The sequence below is a fragment of the Castanea sativa genome, chromosome 2 (assembly GCF_040712315.1).
Source record: "Castanea sativa cultivar Marrone di Chiusa Pesio chromosome 2, ASM4071231v1".
NCBI classification, from domain to species: domain Eukaryota; kingdom Viridiplantae; phylum Streptophyta; class Magnoliopsida; order Fagales; family Fagaceae; genus Castanea; species Castanea sativa.
Genome location: NC_134014.1, coordinates 46573572 through 46593823, shown reverse-complemented (window position 1 = coordinate 46593823; position 20252 = coordinate 46573572). Strand labels below are relative to the sequence as shown.

General features: G+C 35.1%; 1 protein-coding gene across 4 annotated transcripts; it reads right to left on the bottom strand.

The window, feature by feature from the left end:
* Positions 1 to 1975: 1975 nt before the first annotated feature.
* LOC142624093 (histone-lysine N-methyltransferase SUVR5) lies at positions 1976 to 19643 on the bottom strand. 4 transcript variants are annotated; one of them, XM_075797594.1, is made up of 12 exons: positions 19063 to 19643; positions 13981 to 14482; positions 13087 to 13389; positions 12837 to 12947; positions 10928 to 11038; positions 7669 to 10482; positions 6450 to 6611; positions 5657 to 5773; positions 5212 to 5315; positions 4988 to 5125; positions 3014 to 3101; positions 1976 to 2696 (listed from the first exon to the last, which is right to left on the bottom strand). In XM_075797594.1, exons 2-12 carry the CDS (start codon positions 14410 to 14412, stop codon positions 2589 to 2591), a joined length of 4488 nt encoding a protein of 1495 aa, XP_075653709.1. In that variant the 5' UTR covers positions 14413 to 14482; positions 19063 to 19643; the 3' UTR covers positions 1976 to 2588. The 4 variants fall into 4 exon arrangements, with proteins under 4 accessions (XP_075653709.1, XP_075653711.1, XP_075653710.1 ...); XM_075797596.1 differs by lacking the exon at positions 19063 to 19643 and adding an exon at positions 18502 to 18872; XM_075797595.1 differs by lacking the exon at positions 19063 to 19643 and adding an exon at positions 16560 to 17767.
* Between the last annotated feature and the right edge of the window lie 609 nt (positions 19644 to 20252).

Below are 20252 nucleotides of genomic sequence, written 5' to 3'. Positions count from 1 at the left end.
GCCCAAAGCCCAAACGTTTGTTCAAACACTTTTACCCCCCACAAATGGCTATAATTCCCACTAAAAAAATTAACAGAACTATATATTTTGAAAATCTAACCTTTAGATTACGTGTTTTTATATTCTAAACACACATATTAAATTTCGTACCAGTTGAATGTTATTTATTATTCAATCCATAAACTTATTTTTTATGCAATATTTTAGAATCATAAAAATTTAAACATTTAAACATTTAATGGATGATATAACTATTAATCTATGATCTTTTGAAAATTTTGCAAGTATATAAGATATAAGAAAAAATAATCAAATGATGGATTTTCAAAATTCGCATCCAATGAAAAGATATTGAAGGGAGTTATAGCCAAAATTTGCTCTTAAAAAACTCCCTTAAACCATATCAAAAAAATCTAAAACAATTGGACATAAATCCCTTAATAGGTTTTTCTATCATAACTTTCACAAAAAAAAAAAAAAAAAAAAATCATTGGCAAAAGAGAACATGTCCTCGAGTCGAAAGAACAAGATGGCCAAGAAGGATACATATTCTAGGTTTAGATAATTGAGGCTGGCCTTAAAGCATAATTCGTTGTTTTAATGGGGATGGCAAACCGATGCACCAAAGCCCAATGGCATCATAATTTATATACTAAAAAAAAATCAATCTGCCTTTGGCAAATTAGAAAATTTTCAAACTGCCACCAATCCACGATGGATAAATTGAAAATGTAAGTGGTTTCAACTTAGGAGATTGAGCAGATTAACTTTAATTATATAGTATTATATACTAAACTTTAAAAGTAATATTACCAGATAAATTTAAGAAGTTCTATTTTCTCTAAATCTTATAAATTATTAAAAGAAATTATAAGAAGTGACTCACTTTCTCAATAGATTAAATCATGAAGTTAACAAATAAATAAATAAAAATAAAAACTTAAATTTGATATGAGATAAAAACTAAAAAAAAAAATTAATATATATACGTAGGTTAGGTCAGGTCTTGGCAGTTTATTTTTTTTATATTAAAAAAAAAAAAAAAAAAAACTGAATCCATCACCCAACTAAATCCATTGCTTTAATATTTGAACTTGCCTAACCTGCTTGGAAATTAATATCATATTCATGTGAGTGTGAGGTAGATTGGGACAAAGTGATTGATTGAATTGGACGAATTGAGCAGGTTGATGCACATGCTTATGCATAACCCAGATTTACCCAACCCGCGCCAACCTAACAGTCTCAAAACCCCTACTACTGCTTCAACCTCCACAACTGTCAACAATCTCCATGTTGCCTCCAGCTATTGCCTCAACCATTAACTTCGTTGCCAATCCAATTGCCACGCCTCAACCACCTTGTCGCCTCGAGACACCATCAACTCGCCTCTAGACACCATCAACTCCACAGCCAATCCAATTGCCACGCCTCAACCACCAAGTCGCCTTGAGACACCATCAACTCCACAACTACTTCGCTCATGATCGTTGGAGAGAGAGAGAGAGAGAGAGAGAGTATTAAGGGGATGAAAAAGCAATAAAATGAAGAAAAGAAAAATCAAAATATAATAATATTGCAATTCATATATTTACAAAAATGCCATCCAAAACAGAAAATGACAACAGAAAACATACGGGTTGTTCTCAGAAAACAGTATAGCAAAAGTTGAGATCAATTTATCTAAGAACGGTTTTCTAATAACAGGTACCAAACAAAGAGACATGGCTTGGAATCCACCACTTTTTTTTTTTTTGTTGAAAACTTGAAAATGTTTTGAAACAAGTTTACCAGATAGGCTCAGAGCTTCTCAAATGCCAACAAAAAGAATTAAAACAAAAACCTGCAATGGCTGATGGTTTGACAGTGGTAGGATGGTGTGCAATGATGGAGTCTCTTCTTAGCCCTTTTATTTTGTATTTTTTTTATTGTTAAAAGTTGATCTTCTCTTAACACCCCCACACATAACGCCATCACACAAATACTAGTAGTTTTATTAGTTACCTTTTGAATTGTGAGAGTTTAGTCCGTTAATTCTAACAATCAAGAGTTCGATTTTTTACACCCCTTAACTATAGGGTATTAAATATTTTCAAAAACAGATATGGCAAATACGTTTAAAATCAAAACATTGGCCTTTTATGCATTCCCACCAGAGATAAACTTTGAAAATTGAGAATGCATTCCCACCAGACCAGAGAGAATTTTGAACGTCGAGAATGCCATCTACATTTTGCTAGACCGGAGCCACTTCTGCAGTAGATAAAAATTTCCCAATAAACCAAAAAAAAAATGATAAACTGACGTTTCATCCTCATTTCTGCAAAGAAACATGTATAGAATGCTGGTAAAATTGCCCTTTTCTTGGTTGGGGGTGAGGATTTATATGAACAAAGAAACGTAGGTGGTAATTTACAGAAGGGCTAGGGGGCACACTATATAGCAATTGCAGGCCATTCTGTTGGGGTCTCAGCCATTCTATCACTGCTTTGATGTATCCAATTTCAGATTTTCCTGTTCTCCAATGAAATTTTCGGCACTAGGTTGTCCAGACTAGAGAAGCAGAGGGCACTAAGGTTGGTTGAAATTTAATAAAGGCGGCCACGGCAGTTGGAAGCTCCACAATGGCATGGATGACCTTCACCAGGCAGCAGCTTATACCGATAGTTGAATGTCAGCTCTTCACCCAAAGCTATCTGCTCATAAAATAGTAAAGTAAAATATGAAAAATGATTGTCTAGCACACTAAGGTAATAATAGTAAGTTAGTTCTCATAGAATGCCATCATCCAAGGGGATCCATCAGAATTGGGAAGGATGAAATCTGACTGTGTTTACAAATGAGCAAGTCAATAGTCAGAACACTACAAAGTAAAGGCCTCCAGAAAATAACCTCTTCTATCCAACAGTAATAGTCATCTTGAAAATCGCATTGGAAAACATATTAGCCTATGTCATCCCAAGTTTCAGAATGTGGACAAACATTATAGGAAATACAGGGAGAGAGTGCTTACATCTCGACTTGCATAAAGACCAATGTGCGCACGCTGACTATCCATGCTTTCCACAAGAACTTGGTGATTGACTAAATTTGGCGAGCAGCTACAAATAACAGATTTCATAAGTAAATCAACAGGTTCAACATGCCTAAAGTAGCTGATGGCAGGATAAAAACTATTTTTTTTAGTAGATAACTATTGAGTCAATTAACGCTCATCTGACTAGTTTTTTTCTTTTGTTTTGCTAACGCGAGTGCCTCAACGAGCTTTTTGAGCACCTGACTAATCTCTTGGGTGTGTGTAGTCCCCCCATCCCATACACACCAAGTAATTATAGGAAAAAAATCCCTTGGGAGTAGCCCTAAGATGCTAGTTAGGAGTTTTGAACCTCATGGATTTCATGAGGTATTGGGAACCCGTCAACCAACCCTTTGGGGTTGGCTCATCTCACTAGTTGACCGCACAAACACCTTTCACTAATTACCTAAGTCAGGCCATAGCTTCTCTCAAGGGTCTGATTTGCTATGTGGAATTAGAATTGAAGTTTCAACTTGCAATTCCAGCTCCAGTTCTTTCATAGCCGGAACCAAGTGGAAAATTATGATTCTAATACTTAAAACACCACAAAGGAATTGAGTACAGAAGTTGAAATAGTTTACTTTATTGGAAAAAATGGTCAACAGTTAAAGTTAAACCTTGGGAAAGTACCTTGAACAGATGGTGTATAATAGAAAAAGGCATTACTAAATCAACATGGTAAATATTCAGATTGACAATCAAAATATATTCTGCTTAAATTGAAATCAAAACTCATTTGCTAGTATGTTCTCTAGAATTGCATATAATAAAAAAGAAAAGTAAACAATTATGGAAACCATAATAAACAAATAACACGTTGAAGTTTGAGGCTAAGAAATTAAAGCTTAAGGAGCTTCAGCCATGGGCATATCAGTTCAAAAAAGTCTAGCCCATATCATTATTTCAAAAAAGAAGCCAAAAACTCAAAATCATTATTTTAAACAAAATGCTGAGATCTAGTGTGGCTGGAAGTAAAATATGTTTGAGAGAGAGAATCAAAGGCGATGGTGTTGGAGCAGGTATGTGACAATGTCAAAGGTGCAATGCTGACAATGGTGATGGTGTAGAAGAAATGGTAAAGGTTCTTTACATATTTGCAACCATTTTAAGAGACTATTTTTGTAGTCCTTTAAATATTCAGTAATGAAATTACACAACATAACTTCAGTAACACTATCATATAACAGAAAATTTTATGCAACTAATATTAATGTAACAAACGGTACAACCATTATACCAGAAATTGTTGCATCACACAATGATACACCCTCTTCCAGAAACCACTACCAACCACTGCCAATATAAAAGCCATTTGTGGTGATGGTGGTGCAGGTATTAATTACAATTGGGAAACTTGATGTAAATTGTGTTATCCAAGTTCCTAGTATGGCACATTTCTGCTCAGGTGGTCAGGATATAAAATGGGAAGGGGTAAATTTTAGATTTTTTATTTTATTTATTTATTTATTTTTATATATATGATAAGTTACACATACTCTGGGTTTTGAATCCACAGCTTCACCACCCACTCTGCTCTTACAAGGGAAGGAGGTTTCACTTGAACTAAAGCTACTTGGTAAAATTTAGATTCATATCAACAATCAAAACAAAAGTGTGACCATCATTTGTTACCTGGAGTTGGCCTCCTTTCCCATGTAGGTAAACTAGAGAATTAACTACAGCCTGTTTCACAGTTCTTAGCTCTACATGAACTAGATGGAAAAACTACTGAAGATTATAGACCTTGTGTTGCATTAGCAACCTCCGGAAAAACATTTTTGAGTTTAGAGAAAACTGGTAGTCCACCAATTGATTTATTTGAATGGATGCATATGTAAGCGAGTTAAATAAAAAGCCTCCTGAACCCAAGTATTAAGAAAAAAAAAACCCATTCAAGAAATCTTTTCTCACCTGTGATTGATGAACCGTGAAACGTTTCCATATTTTGTAGCATCAATCACATATCGGACCTGTCCTTCAATCAATCTGCTCATATCATTGATATGAGCATCAATTTCATACAGATAGTTGCAACCTTCATTCCCATACCTGAAAAATACCACAAGGATCCATTCAAGTAGATATAGCATGATAATAATAAACACGAACTGCATCTATCAGAAGATATGAGAAACCTGCAGCGCCTCTTGTTTGCTTTCTCTTCATCTAAGACCTCACCAATGTACTCACATACAAACGTGCCACGCAGGATTGCTTCACCTGCCCTGAGAGCCCAACCCTGAAAATCAATAATGAGAGTAGTTAATACAGACTCCTTGAAACAATACAACAATGACAAATGATATGAATAAATTACCAATTATCCCAAAAGCTATTGCTATTAGGAAATGATGAATTTCATCATTTAACCATAATTCTAACACTCCCTTCATGTGTGGGCCCAAACACCCTTAATAAATGGGGTCTAACACGTGGGATTTCTACATGGGAGGTACAGTAGAGGCATAGTTTGAACTCAAGACTATCTACTTTGATACTATGATAAATTACCAATTGTCCCAAAAGCTTAAGCTATCATAAATAGATAGATTTAACTAGTTTCATAATTCTAACAGATACCTTTTTCTCCGTTTTGAAGACTTCCAACTTCACTCTTACCCCATTCTGCAAAACCCTATTTGGACAGGTTCTACTGCAGCTGCACATATGATTGCACTCATAAACAAGGTAACCCTCCTGCAGAGTTTCATAGGGAAAGAGAAATTTAGCAGACTTACCAAGGAAAATTAAAAAGGTGTAAAGAAGATTATAAACAAATGAACTAGAAAGTTAAATGATAACTGCTTGTCACATAAATGAAAACTCATTGAGCAAGAGTTTAATGTTGGTAGCCTGGTGATCGCCTTGGTCCAATGATATAAATTAAACATCATTTTTTTTTTTTATAATCAATAGTAGGGGGAGGGGAGATTAAAACCCTGGACTTCTCCATTGAAAAAACTAGGAGGTGCCAATTGAGTTACAAGGCTCTTCACGATATAGGTTAAGTATCATTTCTAGCAACAGTTTTGCATGGAAAATTGTCTGAAGTGAATCCAAGTTTACTGATTTAAGAATCAAATCAAAACGATGCTTGTATGTGGTTGTCCCTGATGGAGAAGAATGATAAGATTTATTGCATGCCAAGCAACAGTGAAGGCAGAAATATCAGTTGTTGCTGTCTAAAACAAGGATAGCTCATAACTGGCATAAATGGTGGAAGAAAATGCTAGGTTTTATTGCAGCTAAGCTACATGCTGATACCATGTGCCATCAATGAAATCAGTACCCACTTAAAAGGATTTAAAATTTAAAAAAAAAAAATGATGACGATGATGACAAGGATAGTTGATCATAGATGAAATTACATTACCTCCAAGATAATCCTGCCTTTCTCATCATACGGAAACCTTCCGTGCATGGGTTTCCCATTAATGTCTTTTGCATCATCGTAGTCATTATCAAAGAGATAAACATGATCACAGGTTTCAGGATAGCATGCTGAATGTGGACAGGCACACCCCAATTGTAAGCTCTGCAATGAGTACAGAACAAACAAACAAAAAACACATACAAAAGCAAGGTTAGAGAATTATGCATATACCCTACATATCGTGCATTAATTTTTTTGTATAGGTGTGTTAGAGAAAGAGCATAAGAGGCAGCAGGAGAGGAAATTGAGTATGGGGAAATGGCATGTGAGACAAAACAGCCTGTCAATCAGGACCTTTTAAAATTTATCTATAAAAATAAAAGTTGAATTGTAAACGTTGTGGTTGCACCAAATGGATAATCTCTCCTTTTTTTTCTTTTTCCCTCATGCAATTTGAAAAGTTCTTTATCCCCTTTATTTTACATAATTAGGACATGCTTTTGCCATGTGATGCACTATAAGTACACCAAAATTATAAACATAGTTTGCTTTAAGTGAGACTCTATTACCAAAATTTCAAGAAATTTAAAAATACTACTCTGAAATCTATTACCATCAAATGTTTCTAGATTTTTTTTTTTTTTTAAATTAACTTTCATTATTTTTATAACCTACCATATTTTTGTTTTAATAATAAAAATTCAGGTCTTACATATCCTGCTTGCACTATGTGACTCAACTTAAGTATCACATATCATATATCATATCACATATCATATGACGAACTTTCACTATGTAGCACACTATAAGTACATTAAAATTATTAACATAGTTTCCTCTAAATTAAAAATATATTATCACCCGCAAAAAAAAAAAAAAAAAAGGTTTCATAATTTATTTTAACATTTTATTATAATTTTTGGATTTTATATAAATTCAGTCCTATACAACACAACTTAAAAGTTATTTTTCTTTTATTTTTGCGACCTATTTTATTGTTCAATCTCCCTATTTTATTGTTAAATCTCAATTATATTATTAAACTCTCTTTTAGTTTACATTTGATTTTTTATTAACCTATGCATTGCACTGGCATAGTGCTAATTATTATAATCTTAACTTCCAAATTACTTAGCATTAGACCAAAGATTAATATCTTTCAGATAAATTTAATTGTGTTACTTATAAAAATAAAAAATAAAAATAAATAAAAATTTACCTCTGTATCACCAGCAATGGATTGATCAAGCAACGGCTTCATAACATAGTTAAAGCTCTCCCAAGGCATAACATTTTGGCCATCAGAACTATCTGCAAGGATGTGAACAGAATCCAAGAGACCCTCATCGGCAACACAGGTCACTGGAACTAGTTCCTGCCCAAAGCTAATATCATCACACAAGACAGCTGCCTTTTGAGTGGACCCATATCCCAATTGGTGTAAATCAATGATATAGTGGCACTCATCCACCTCCCACTCGTCGTTCACTGGATCCAATGGATGTGCATATCTGTACCCCACAGACCCATGTGGAAAAGACATCAACGGAGAAAGCAAGTATGGATCCTTGAATGACTTGCAACCTTTAGGACACATAAACCCCTCTAGATGCCAGTTAACTTGAATGTTATGCTCACTGCAGAGCTTAGCTGCCTTCAGATACAAACGTTCTGGCAATATACCATACCTCCCCTCCAGGGATGCTACAAGACTCACCTTGCAGCAAGCAGAACGAGCAGTAGATAAAATGTCATGGTTGTTGGGCCGAGGTTTTGTTTTCTGAACCTCAGAAAACAAAATCTTCGCAACTGCAGAGCAGTGGGAATCTGTCAATCTGCCAAGACTGGCTGCCTCAGTTACATGAGGCTGTGTACTTAACCCAACAGTGCTAATTGACTTTGATGCCTGGATGCGTCTCTTCATACTAGCATTGGCCCTGTTCCTAATTCTATAAGATGCTGCTGCCAGGCCCTTTTTAAATCTAGGACGGCTAAGTCTTCCAGATTTTAGTCTATATGCATAATAACGTACCCCCTTCTTTGAAGGGCGAGAGTTGACTAAACTTGGCCCCATATGCGCGGCTTGATGGTGGCGGCCAAGATCAGGTAGCAAATCAAACTTCAACCCACAAAACCTGCAAATAAATTTCCGGAAACCACCTGAATTCTCAGAGTTATTCTCCATAGGAGCTGTATTGCAAAGCTCAAGTTTTGGTGGAGAATCCTCATCAACAGACAGATTATGCTGTTGACCAGCTTTTGATGGCTTGAAATCAACAGGATGAACTGAAAGCACATGCAACCATAACTCTTCACTGTTCCCAAAATGGCTGCCACAAGGAATACACTGGAGAAGCATGCATTGTTCAACAAATTGCACATGATGTCTCTCTTGCACATGGGTTTCAAGGACTTTCTTATTCGTGAAAGAATCAAGGCAGATGGCACAAGCGTAACCTCTGAACAGCCATTGTGCTTCCTTTTTATGAACGTCCATCCAGTGGCTGCCAAGTGCATCATCATCAGGAAACTCCTCAGAGCAAATTTTGCACCTAATGGTGTTTTCATCATCAAAAGTACCATCAACTGCCATTGGCAACAGTGCCGGTTCTTCCATGATAGAAGAGGAAACTTGTGCAGCTTCATCAGCACTGAAGCCCCAAATCCTTCTGAGTCTCTCTTTTTCACTGCAAACCAATTTTGTAAAGAATTCACCAACATTATAATCTTTAGAGGCTTCAGATACGGCCCACTGAAATTGAACCTCCTTAGGCACTGGGTTTCTCAGGGATAAAATACTTTTAAAGAGCTTGTAAAAAAGCTCACATGCTTGATGTAATCGCACCTTTCGCTCCTGTGAAGAACAGTCCCTCAAAAGATCTATGAACACTTCTTTTGAGATAATTCTACTCTTACCATTCCTTGCACGTTTAAGCCAGCTTGGAAGGTGTTTTTCACAGTATAATGAATGGCGGTTTGGGTTTTCTAGACATGGGTTGAGATTATCATGCAGGTAGTAGCCTACGCAGTGCAGCACCTCTGTGCTGTTATAATCCTTACCAGGATGCTCAGTATTTTCAGTTAAGCTGTTTCTTCCTTGTAAGGCATCCCCCTCCATGACTGAGACAGGATCCACTTGGAGGGGACTTTCAACTTTGCCTGCCATTTCTATTTCTTTGCATTCTGTGGTTTCTGAACTGGGAAGGTTCTCCTCATGCTTTCTCTTGAGCACCTCCGGAAAAATTGATGACCCTCTTGTTTCATTTCGAGGTCTATGTTTCTTACAAAAAGAGGAGCCATATAAAGATCGATGCTTACATTTAGTACCAAGAACAGTGGTACCTTCACACATTGGTGTGTCAACAGATGGAGTCCTTTCTGCCCTAGCAGAGCTGCCTAAGAAACGAGAAGACAAATGCACACAACAGTAAACATCACCATCATTAGCCCACCTCACACATTGCCTTCCCTTAGCTTCAATAAAAGCTACACATTGTCGATTCTTACTCCCAGGTTCTAAGGATTCTGTGGCGACCACTTCATTCACAGGTGTCAATTCCACATCTTTGTTTTGAATTAATTCAGAATTTCCAGGTTCAACTACAATGTCATCCCATTTATCAGCCACAAAATTAGGTGTATCTGTTGGAGCAGCAACCTCCTTTCTATCATCCACATTACAGGGTTCAGATGCTAATGTAGCACCATTTACAGTGTCTCGAACACTAAAATATGAAGAGTCAATCTCAAGGGTCATTGCTTGATCAGATCCAATTGTTTCCACCTGGGAGGCATGTGCCTCTGCACGACGAACCTCAAGCTTTGGCCTCTTCCTGCTAAACTGGAGACCAGTGGTCAAGAGACCATCATTGGTCTGCTGCTGCGCATCTCCACCACTAGATATTGGATGAGAGGTTGAAAACCATTTCATGACTTCATGCTTCCAGGTTTTCCACTCAGAACCCAATGTGGGCTGCACCGGTGAATCCCAGAGAGAGTTGACTGCATTCCACAAAATAGAATCAAACAATTCCTGAACAAGAGAAAGGAAGGATGAAAGCATCAGCCAGAATTCAGAGAAAACAATTTACAATTAATTCAAGACCATATGGATCCATTTTATTGTTGCAGGTGAGAAGTAAGATGATTACAGTATCTTCAATTCAATTTGCCACTACGTGGGGGGAGAAGAAAAGCAATTAAAAGCAATAATTGATTCCATATAAATAGAGGGTGATACATTAAATAGCTACAATCTTCTGGATTTGTTCACACACTGAAGAGCAGTGAACCAGCTCCCTCAGTTCAAAAGGAAAACAAATACCATGCAAAGATTTCAATTTTTCATTTCCTCTGAAACTCATGTGACAGAGTAGAAGACCAAAGCTTCAAAAAGAAGTTAACACGTCATGAAGATTAGTACCTTGAACAACTTAAGATTGTATAACATGGATGGATGAGCAAAGTATATCACATACCTCCCTCAGCATTTCAATGGATTCAGCACTATGTGCATTCTGACATCTTTGTGCCCAAGAGTGAAAAGAATGTTGTAACCAGTTAGAGTTCATGTAACGTTGAAGTATCATCTGTGCAGGAAATAAGTAGCATCACTTCATTGCCAACCAAAATTAGCGAAGGGAAAAACTTCTAAACATCAAGAACAAGATCATAAAGGTTAGCTTTCAGCAAAATCTAATAGCATGACTTGAACACATGGAAGTTGGATAGGCCCCACTCAGGTAAATCCTACAGTCTACGCAAAAACATGTACAGTAACACTCAACAGTCAATTGTATGCCAGAGATGCTAATGTAAGCAACCAACCTAAAGACATAGGATAAGTTGGAGAATTTGTCTACGTGTGTTTGTGGTGGGCTTAGGGTTAGGAGAATTTGTAAGTCTAGGTTTAGAATTGTTTAAGAAGGATTATGGGATTGTAAGGAAGAAGAAAAAAGAGGTTTTATGGTGTTTTAGGGGCTGTATGAAGTTCCTGAACAGTACCCATGAACAGTAAATTTAGGAAGAGAAGAATAAGAAAAGAGAGAGAAGAGGAAAGGAGAAAAGAATCCACAAAGGCCAACATGCCTCTATGCTCAAAACAATAAATAATTTTATTAATCAACTCTCTATCTTCTTTTTATGAGTCATTACGGGGCTCATCGCCTATGGCTTCGAAGAGTTTTCTTTTTTGTGTAAATAGCAGCTTGGGGAAAATTCTTACTTGTGAGAACCTTATCAAAAGGGGTTATTCAAAGGTAAGTTAGTGAAGTATGTGCCGTTGTAGTGGGAAGACAGTGGACCACCTTTTGATGCATTATGACATGGCTTCTGAGTTGTGGAGTTTTATATTCGGGATGTTTGGGATTCAGTGGGTATTACCAAAGAAGGTTCTTGATTTGCTATGTGGGTGGTGGATTATGGATCCTAATTCAAATATTATGTCCAATCTTTTGTAAAGATAATTCATATGTAGATATTTCTCTAATTGTAATTCTTTAAGCTACTTTGTGTCTTTTTTCATGAAGTAGTATCCTTTCAATAAATTTATTCTTACCTATAAAAAAAAATTATATACATATAAGAGTGTGTTTGGGAACAGCTTTTAGCTTTTATGTACAGCTTTTTAAAACATCACTTTTTCCCACATTTTCTCTCTTTTTCAAATTTTTTAAAGGTACAAGTATGCTTTAGCACACTTTCAGCAAAAAAATTTCAGCAAAAAGCTAAATAAGCTGTTCCCAAACAAACACAGACTCTTTCTTGTACTACTAGTATTAAGACTCCTACTAGTACTAAGACTCCTAGTTTGACTAGTAAACTAAAACCTAATAAAAAACTAACTTGGACCCGAATAAAATAAACCTAAGATACTTAGGGACCTAGGGTCTCCAAGAAGATTCTAGACTCAACCAAATTACCAAAATACCCTTAATTCATAGGACTTGAAGAAATTACAGATTTGCCGCTGAATATAAAATTGCCCATAACTAATAAGATAAAATAAAATATTTTTAACCCTAAAAGATTCAATAGACCATTAAAATCACCCAACTTTCACTTCAATCGGACTTAACATGACGACCCCATAAAATAATTCTTGAATAGGCTGCCAATTTGAAAAGTAGTAGCAAATTAATCTTCCATGGCTGCATCACCTATTCAGATCATGATGCATTACTTCCTAACGAATGAACAACTGTAGGTAAAAGGTAAAAAAGGGCAAGGTAGTGGTTGTTGCCAAATGGTTTTTTTTTTTCTTTTTTTTTTTTTTGGGGTGGGAGATTTAAATATATATCATAGCTTTAATAGAAACAAGAAAACCACCAAAACAGGAAGCCTGCATAGCAACAGGAGATTTAAACATATAACACAGAAGAAGTTTACCTTCTGCAGTTTCAGAAGCATTCTTCCAAGTTCAGAATAACCACCACAACGGGAAGCCTCCATAGCAAACTCCTTCCAAACCATCACATCACGAGCAGTCTCTACCAATGCCTACACAAATTTGAGCAGATCTCTAATAAGAACAACCATGCAAGAAATATTTTTAAGAGGACAAGAAAAGTAAAAGTTTCAAACAGAGAAATAACAAAAGAATAAAATCACAATCAAATGTGAGCACCAAATCACATACCTCAGTATGAAATTGGTCAACAATATTCAGCATGCCGACAGCTAGCTTTTGCATAATAAACCGGCGTGCAACAGTTAAATCTTTAACCATTTTTAATCCTACTTTATGTGTCTTATATGCAATAGGCTGTGGAAATTCATTAATAGAACGAACAAGCAGCATATCTGCCCAAGAATAATTTCTTGTGTGTGGAAAAAAAACCACAAAATATTTCTTCCTGTCATGTGTTGGTTTTGCTTTCAAAGTTGACAATGGACAGTCAGCCCTGGAACATCGGATTCCTGCTTGCCACTTCCCTCTCCACTATACTTGGAAAAACAGAGAAGCATTAAAACAACAAAAATTAGCATGTGTTTTATCTCATATTTCACAGAAGAAAACTAAAAACTAGAAAACATCAAGCAAGGAACATAATTTTAGAAAATAACAAGGACTTGGAACCTCATAGTGACAAAATTTCCAGGCATAGACCCAAATAGATAGTTGGGGGTAGCTGAGGATGGTACATTAAGAGCACAGAGGTAGTCACATTGGAGTCAATTGACAATATCTAGCCATGACACTACATGTTCAGTTTGTTTTAGTAAAACCAAACGAACAGGTTGAGTTGGTTTGCTCCAAGTTATTTCATAGGTTGGGAAAGGGGAACGTGGGAATGGTGGACACTGGGAGGAGCTTACGTATAGGCTGAATCTTCCACTTCGTCATATCTTTTTCAGTGCACAATCAAGAAAGAAAATGACAAGCATGCAGTATTTAACCTACTAGAACTAGTAAGCTCACATCTACAAAATATGAGACTGGATAACACCGTACAATTTGGAACAAATACCATAAATTTTGCAAATGAGAGAATTTTTTTTATATATAATGTAAAACATTTGAAATGATTACCTTGACCCACAGTGCCACTGATTCATCCCCTTCCAGCCATGTGGGCTCTGCAAGAGATGACTCCTCATCCCTGTTTGGCATGCACGGGTCCGTGCAATAATTCTGCACATTTACATCATCGTCTTCAAAATCATGAGAACCACAAGATAAATTTTGGTCTTCCAACTGACTATCACAATATGAAGCTCCACTGCAGTGGCCTTCTGAAGTAGGCAATTCATCAACTATCCCTTTAACTTCGCCTTGTTTTTCTAGTTGAGGCCCTTCCACATTTAGCAATAAGTTACCCGGTCTACCATCTCCCATTTGAACTTGTTTTCCATTTTCAAGGCAGTTAGCTTCACCATCATAAAGAAAAACTGTTCCTGGACTCTGTTGAGAGCGATCAGATTCTCCAACATATTGGACACCAGAACAAGGAAGCACTTCCATGATTTTAGACTGAAATTTTTAATGCCATATGATGCTTGTGATCTCACTGGTTATTCCCCAACTCACCTCTCTGTTCAAATAAAACTCACCCCATGAAAGAGTCAGAATACACATTTAAGGTATACCAGCAGATATATAGTCAAAACAAATTTAGAGCATACTTCTTCCTGACTGAACAGGAAAAAAAGAAGAACGAGGATTAATGTCAGAGGTGTGCATATGTGGGCATATATGTGCAACACTTACATAGGTGTAACGTTATCTCTACAAATCAATCACAGAGAGAAAAGTTCTTAGACATCATTAATGAAAACCCCACTGGCCTGACTTGGATTGGTTATATATGGAATAATCCATGGCACAGTTGGAGATCACTTTTGCCAAGTACCAAAGACATTGTGGACATTGTGGAAGTGATCAACCAAGCATGCAAGCCGTGCTGAAATATAGGCTCCCAAATATTAAGGGCCAGACTTGAGGGGGTAAAGAAAAAAATAGAGGACTCCAACTAGATTAATGCCATCTTTCAAGCTCAAAGCACATATAAGAGATCTTCTCAACATTCCCCCTAGTTTGTTTAAGCAAACTTTCATCTAATAGTTGTAGGTGCTACTCATGACATATATCTCAAAATCTATTTGAAATATCACAGCACAAAATTTTAATTTGAAGTTTAACATAAAACAACAAAGACCACAATTTTGCATTTGAAAAGCATGCAACTCTCCAATCAAATACGAATCAGTCCAATTTTAAGGTTTCACAAGAAAAACTTAGTCATATGGAAAATCTCATCCTGTAAACTTCCAGGTATAGTTTATCCAACAAAAGACACTGTAATTTACTAAAATAATCAAAACTTAGATAATGAATATTAATGTGGAATAACTGAATTTGACAAAATTATCAAGATATTGCAGTTGTATCAAAGCAGATGCTTGAATTAACTTTGAGGCTTCGTGGAGCCATTGGTTTAAAAACAAGGAATATTTTAAAATATATTTATTATAAAGAGAGGGGTGCAGAGGTGCCATGGCCCCAGCATTTTCCCTGCCCTCCAGCCACTGATGAAGGCCTGATAAAGATGCATTGAAAATGTACGGATTATGTAGTGTGGAATTCCAATAAAAAGCTGAGCTCAAATGTCATTTGACACATTTAAAATAGTAAGTAGCATAAAAGCAAAGAAAACCATGTCACTTGACTGACAATTTCAAGTAATAGACCAATTTCGTCCCAATATTTTGATACTGGTACTAAGACTCTCACAACCTTTGACATTATGAAGCATCATACCTAAAGTGACAATGGTTCTTGAGTACGCTCTACATGTCAAGTTTATATGTGCATTGGATAAGCTATGGTAAATTAAAAATTCCTGACTTATTCCTTTTGCCAGAAAGATAATTAATTCACACTATTTTGACAAGCACTACTTGCAACATATTACCAATGTATAATACCATAAATCAGTGGAAAATAAAGATGCATCAACATATTACCAATGAATAATACCATAATCAGTGAAACGGTCACAGGCACCATTAAATTAATATAAATTTTAAATCAATGAAATCCCAAAATCTTTATTAATAAATTAAAAAGGAAAAATTTTATTGCAAAGCATTTTCTTGACAAGTTGATTCTTACCTTCCAATATCATTCTTAAATTTCTTAGTGGAACTCCTTGTTATTTTGAAACTATGGTCAATATTTCTAGCTAAAGGGTGCCATCTAACTTGAATAAATGAAACTCAGGCCATTCAACTAGAAAAATATTCACTTTGAAAAGCTAACCCGATAAGATCGGTTCAATCATCTACTTACGGAAGAAGCAAGACAACATACTTTTAAACATATATATATATATACACACACACACTAAGAAAAGAAAGTAATAATAGTTCCTAGGCCTATTGATGAAAAGATGAGAGAGAATTGCTTGAGATGATTTGGTTATGTTCAAAAGAGAGTGATTTTAATGCATTGATAAGAGAGAGTGAGTTGATCCAAGTTAATAAAGCTAGAGGAAGACCCAAAACAATATTAGTAGAAGTAATAAAAAAATGACGTATCAATTAAAGGAGTAACAAAAAATATGACTTCAGATAGAATAGAATAAAGAAAAAATAATAAATGTGACCAACCCTAACTAATCTGTTGAGGATTCATATCCAACCCCAAAATTTGGGATTATGGCTTTGTTGTTGTTGTCGTCGTCTCTAATTATGTTGAGGGATCTATTAGAAATACCATTTTTTTTTTTTTTGTGTTTCCTCTTAACAAATCTAACCTCCAACTCAACTGAAACAGACCAGCCCAACCATGTTTCTGACTTGTCCGTGTGACACTGTTAACATGGCACATTGTATAAAGAGTATACCTATGTGCCACATGGATATAATTATTAAATTAAATGAAAGAAAAATAAAAGCAAATGCTTTGAACCTAATTTATTATGATTGTCAATCCAAAATTTAACAATAACCTGCTGATAAAAAATTTCTAGAAACCGTAAAACTAGAAACTTTCAATTGCATTTTCATTGATCATCCTAGTAATGGTAAAAGTGTCATGCGCGTAGGCCTCTTGGAGTCTAGGCACAAAGCACAAGTGCTCACCTAAATAAAATAAAGCTCCAAATTTTCAAATTAATAAATCAAAACAGTAACATTAAATAAATTTTACATAAGAAAAATAGCATATAATAGAAGAAATAATAAATCAAAATAGTTTTTTTTTATTAGCTAAAATAGATAGTGATTGCACAAAGTTTATAGGTTCAAAATTTACATAAGTTCTTTCAATTTCTTAAAATTTTTATATAGTAAATTTGAAATCAGTCATCAATGGACAATATGATAATAATCTTTACATTTATAATCCACTTTTTTTTTGCTAAGTACATTAATAATCCACTTGCACTTGTAATCATAACTGCGATAGCTATGAACAAAAGAAGCATGTGGTTCAATTAAAAGATATCCAAAAGGCAAAGACCAAAAAAACACCATATTAGTAAATTACCATGGTTTCTGTCTTTTGATATGTAAATAAACTTTTTTGGTTGTTGTATAATATGTGCTTAAAAAATGGTGTTTTTTATAATTAAATCACTAGACCATTTCATTTCTTTCAATATCAAACAACTAACTTTAATGATTCATATTTTTTTTTAACAAACAATAAAAAATCATGCCTAGACATTCTTTGTGCTTCTTCAAAAAGATGCCAGAAAGCGCTTTGATTCAACCAAGTGAAGCACTTAGACTTTGAGCTTTAAACTTACTTTTAATAACACTCTATCATCCAATGTTCTTAATTTGAAGGTAGAAAAAAGAAAAGGGGAGGAGGGCAGGGGAAGCCAAAATAAAAAAATAAAAAAAATTAGCAAAAATATTATGGTGTCATATCACTCAATGAACATAAAGGTACTCTCACTAAATCACCCAAAAAAGGAAGAAAAATATTCATTCACTTCATCTTATTAAGTGTCTAAAATACATATTCTAATACCATGCAATTCGAATTATAAACATCCTATCAAGGGCCTTGTAGCTAAATTGGCACCTCCCCATGCACAAAGTGCTTGGGGGTCTAAGGGAGAAAAGAGTTCGAGCTATTGGATTAGCAGCATATTATAATTATCTTTCAAAAATATATATATAAACATTCCATAAAAAATTAACTTCCCATATATTTTGATAGCAATATTACCATGAAGCTTAATGCTAAGTTATTATAATTCACAACTAATTTCTTGAAAATATTACTGTCTACACCTAGAATTTAATTCCCTTCTCTATATCTTTAAAAAAAATAATAATAATAAAAAAACAGAAAGTACAAGTATAAAATTTTGCAATTGGTTTAGCTAAAGCTGTCAAATTTAATGGTTTAAAAAAAAAAAATTTTAAAAAAAATTTTTTTATTAAAAAAAATAACCATTTGATAAATAGAGGTCCTGATCATGGCGGAACCCAAAATAGGCAACATGTGAATCAAAACCCATCTGAGAATGAAATCAACAAAGCCAACGAAACGATATGTAAACAATGCAAAATTGTTCAAAAAGGATCATAATCCCACCTAATCACTTCTTTCAAAACCGTAGCCAACAAATTCTTCTAGTCTAGCACGACGTTTCTCCGTACAATTTACAAAACCCTTAATTTTTATTTACAAACCCTAAAAACCCTACATTATTGTACATTAACTTGGTAACACAGTGAAAAAAAAAAAAAAAAAGAACCCAAAAAAATTTCTAGATCATGAACATGTACAACATGACTGTACCTTTTAAATCCATGATCACAAAAATAAAATTATGTAGCAAATACAACATGAATGCCCTAAAATCCCTAATGAAAAAGCTAATTAGAATGAATGTAGAATTGAAGAGAGGGTTTTTGGGTGACCCATTATGTGTTTTTTTTTTCTTATTAGTAAAATAATTTATGGGGGTGGAGCTATCAGCTAGGTCTAAAAAAAAAAAAAAAACAAACAAAACAAAACAATTTTAGACTGTATCTGTAAGATGTAACATAATATGCATATACATATATGACATGCCCTAACCTAACAATGATGATAACTGAGCAACGAAAAAAATTGGGGAGAGGTGAAATGAAAGTGGTAATGTAAATGTACCTTTTAAAAGAAATGTAAGGTTTGGGGGGTTTTTGGTCTTGCACGGAAGCCAGGCCACAGGCAAAAAAATTGAAGGTGTGGGTGGGTGTGGTGAATTTTGTGCCCCCCTTTTTATATTTTCAGCTACAACTCTCTCTCAATCTCGACTCTCTCACATAATATCCCTAGTAATAGATGTGTTTTTCTGTGACCCTTTTTGTTTTTTTTTTGGTGGGTGTGTGTTGTTTCAGAGAAATTGATATAGGGGGTGGGCAGGTCCCGTGTCCAAAATGATAGAACAAAATAATTTGGTTGAAGAAAAAGATATATAGAAAGTTCTTTGGGAGAGATATTTATTAGTACTAGACGAATAAAAATTAAAACAAAGAGACGTGTGGGGTACAATTGAGAAAAAGAAGTGGTCTGGGTCTCTGGTGAAAAAGAATAGAAGAGAGAGAGAGAGAGAGAGAGAGAGAGAGCCTACTAAATATAAAAGAAAGACCCTCTAATTATAAAGATGAGGCTCTTGTCTCAGTGACTGGGTTTTGGTTTTTTGGTTTTTGGTTTTGGTATTTGGGAGGTTATATAACTTATGCTAACTTTTTATAAGGAGACTCGGCAGGGATGCGAAGCGCGCTTCTATAGCCTTGTTTTCGTAACGTGGCGTTGGACTCTTCTTTTCTATTATAATATATGCACACTTTTTTTTTCTTTTCTTTTTTATGGGTCTGTCTGTGATAATATAAGTGATTTTGGGATTCAATTTTTTTTGGGTTTTTGTTTTCTTTGTGTTTACTGATATGGGTTTGTTTTAATTTTTATTTTTGGGTTGTGAATTGTGTGATAGGGGCGTGATTCGATTTGGTATTGGTAGATAAGATTAGGCATCGAGGTGCGAATTGTGGGTGACAATCGTTTGGGTTACTGTGAAAGTTCACCGAAAGATGAGGGGGCGTGGTATTAGAGCTCCGCGCCGTCGTTACAGTGTGAACTATTCTGTCATGGTTTCTTCGAGTCCAATGGTTTTTTTTTTCCGTGCCCCAAAAAAAAAAGTGCTATTTTTGAAATTAAGCAACAGAGTCAATAATATTGATCGATTTGGACATATTGAATATAATGTATGTACCTTGACTCTTTTTCTTTTTTTTTGATACAGTATGTACCTTGACTCTTTAAGAGTATCGAATTTAATATTATCGTAGAATACAACA

Bases quoted from the DNA above. Each gene is read 5' to 3' on its own strand.
- LOC142624093 (XM_075797594.1), bottom strand. From the start codon at position 14,412: ATGGAAGTGCTTCCTTGTTCTGGTGTCCAATATGTTGGAGAATCTGAT. The intron at 10,483-10,927 runs GTATGTGATATA...TCTCTTGTTCAG, and splicing joins CCATTGAAATGCTGAGGGAG to GAATTGTTTGATTCTATTTT. The intron at 6,612-7,668 runs GTAAATTTTTAT...TACTCATTGCAG, and splicing joins CCATTGCTGGTGATACAGAG to AGCTTACAATTGGGGTGTGC.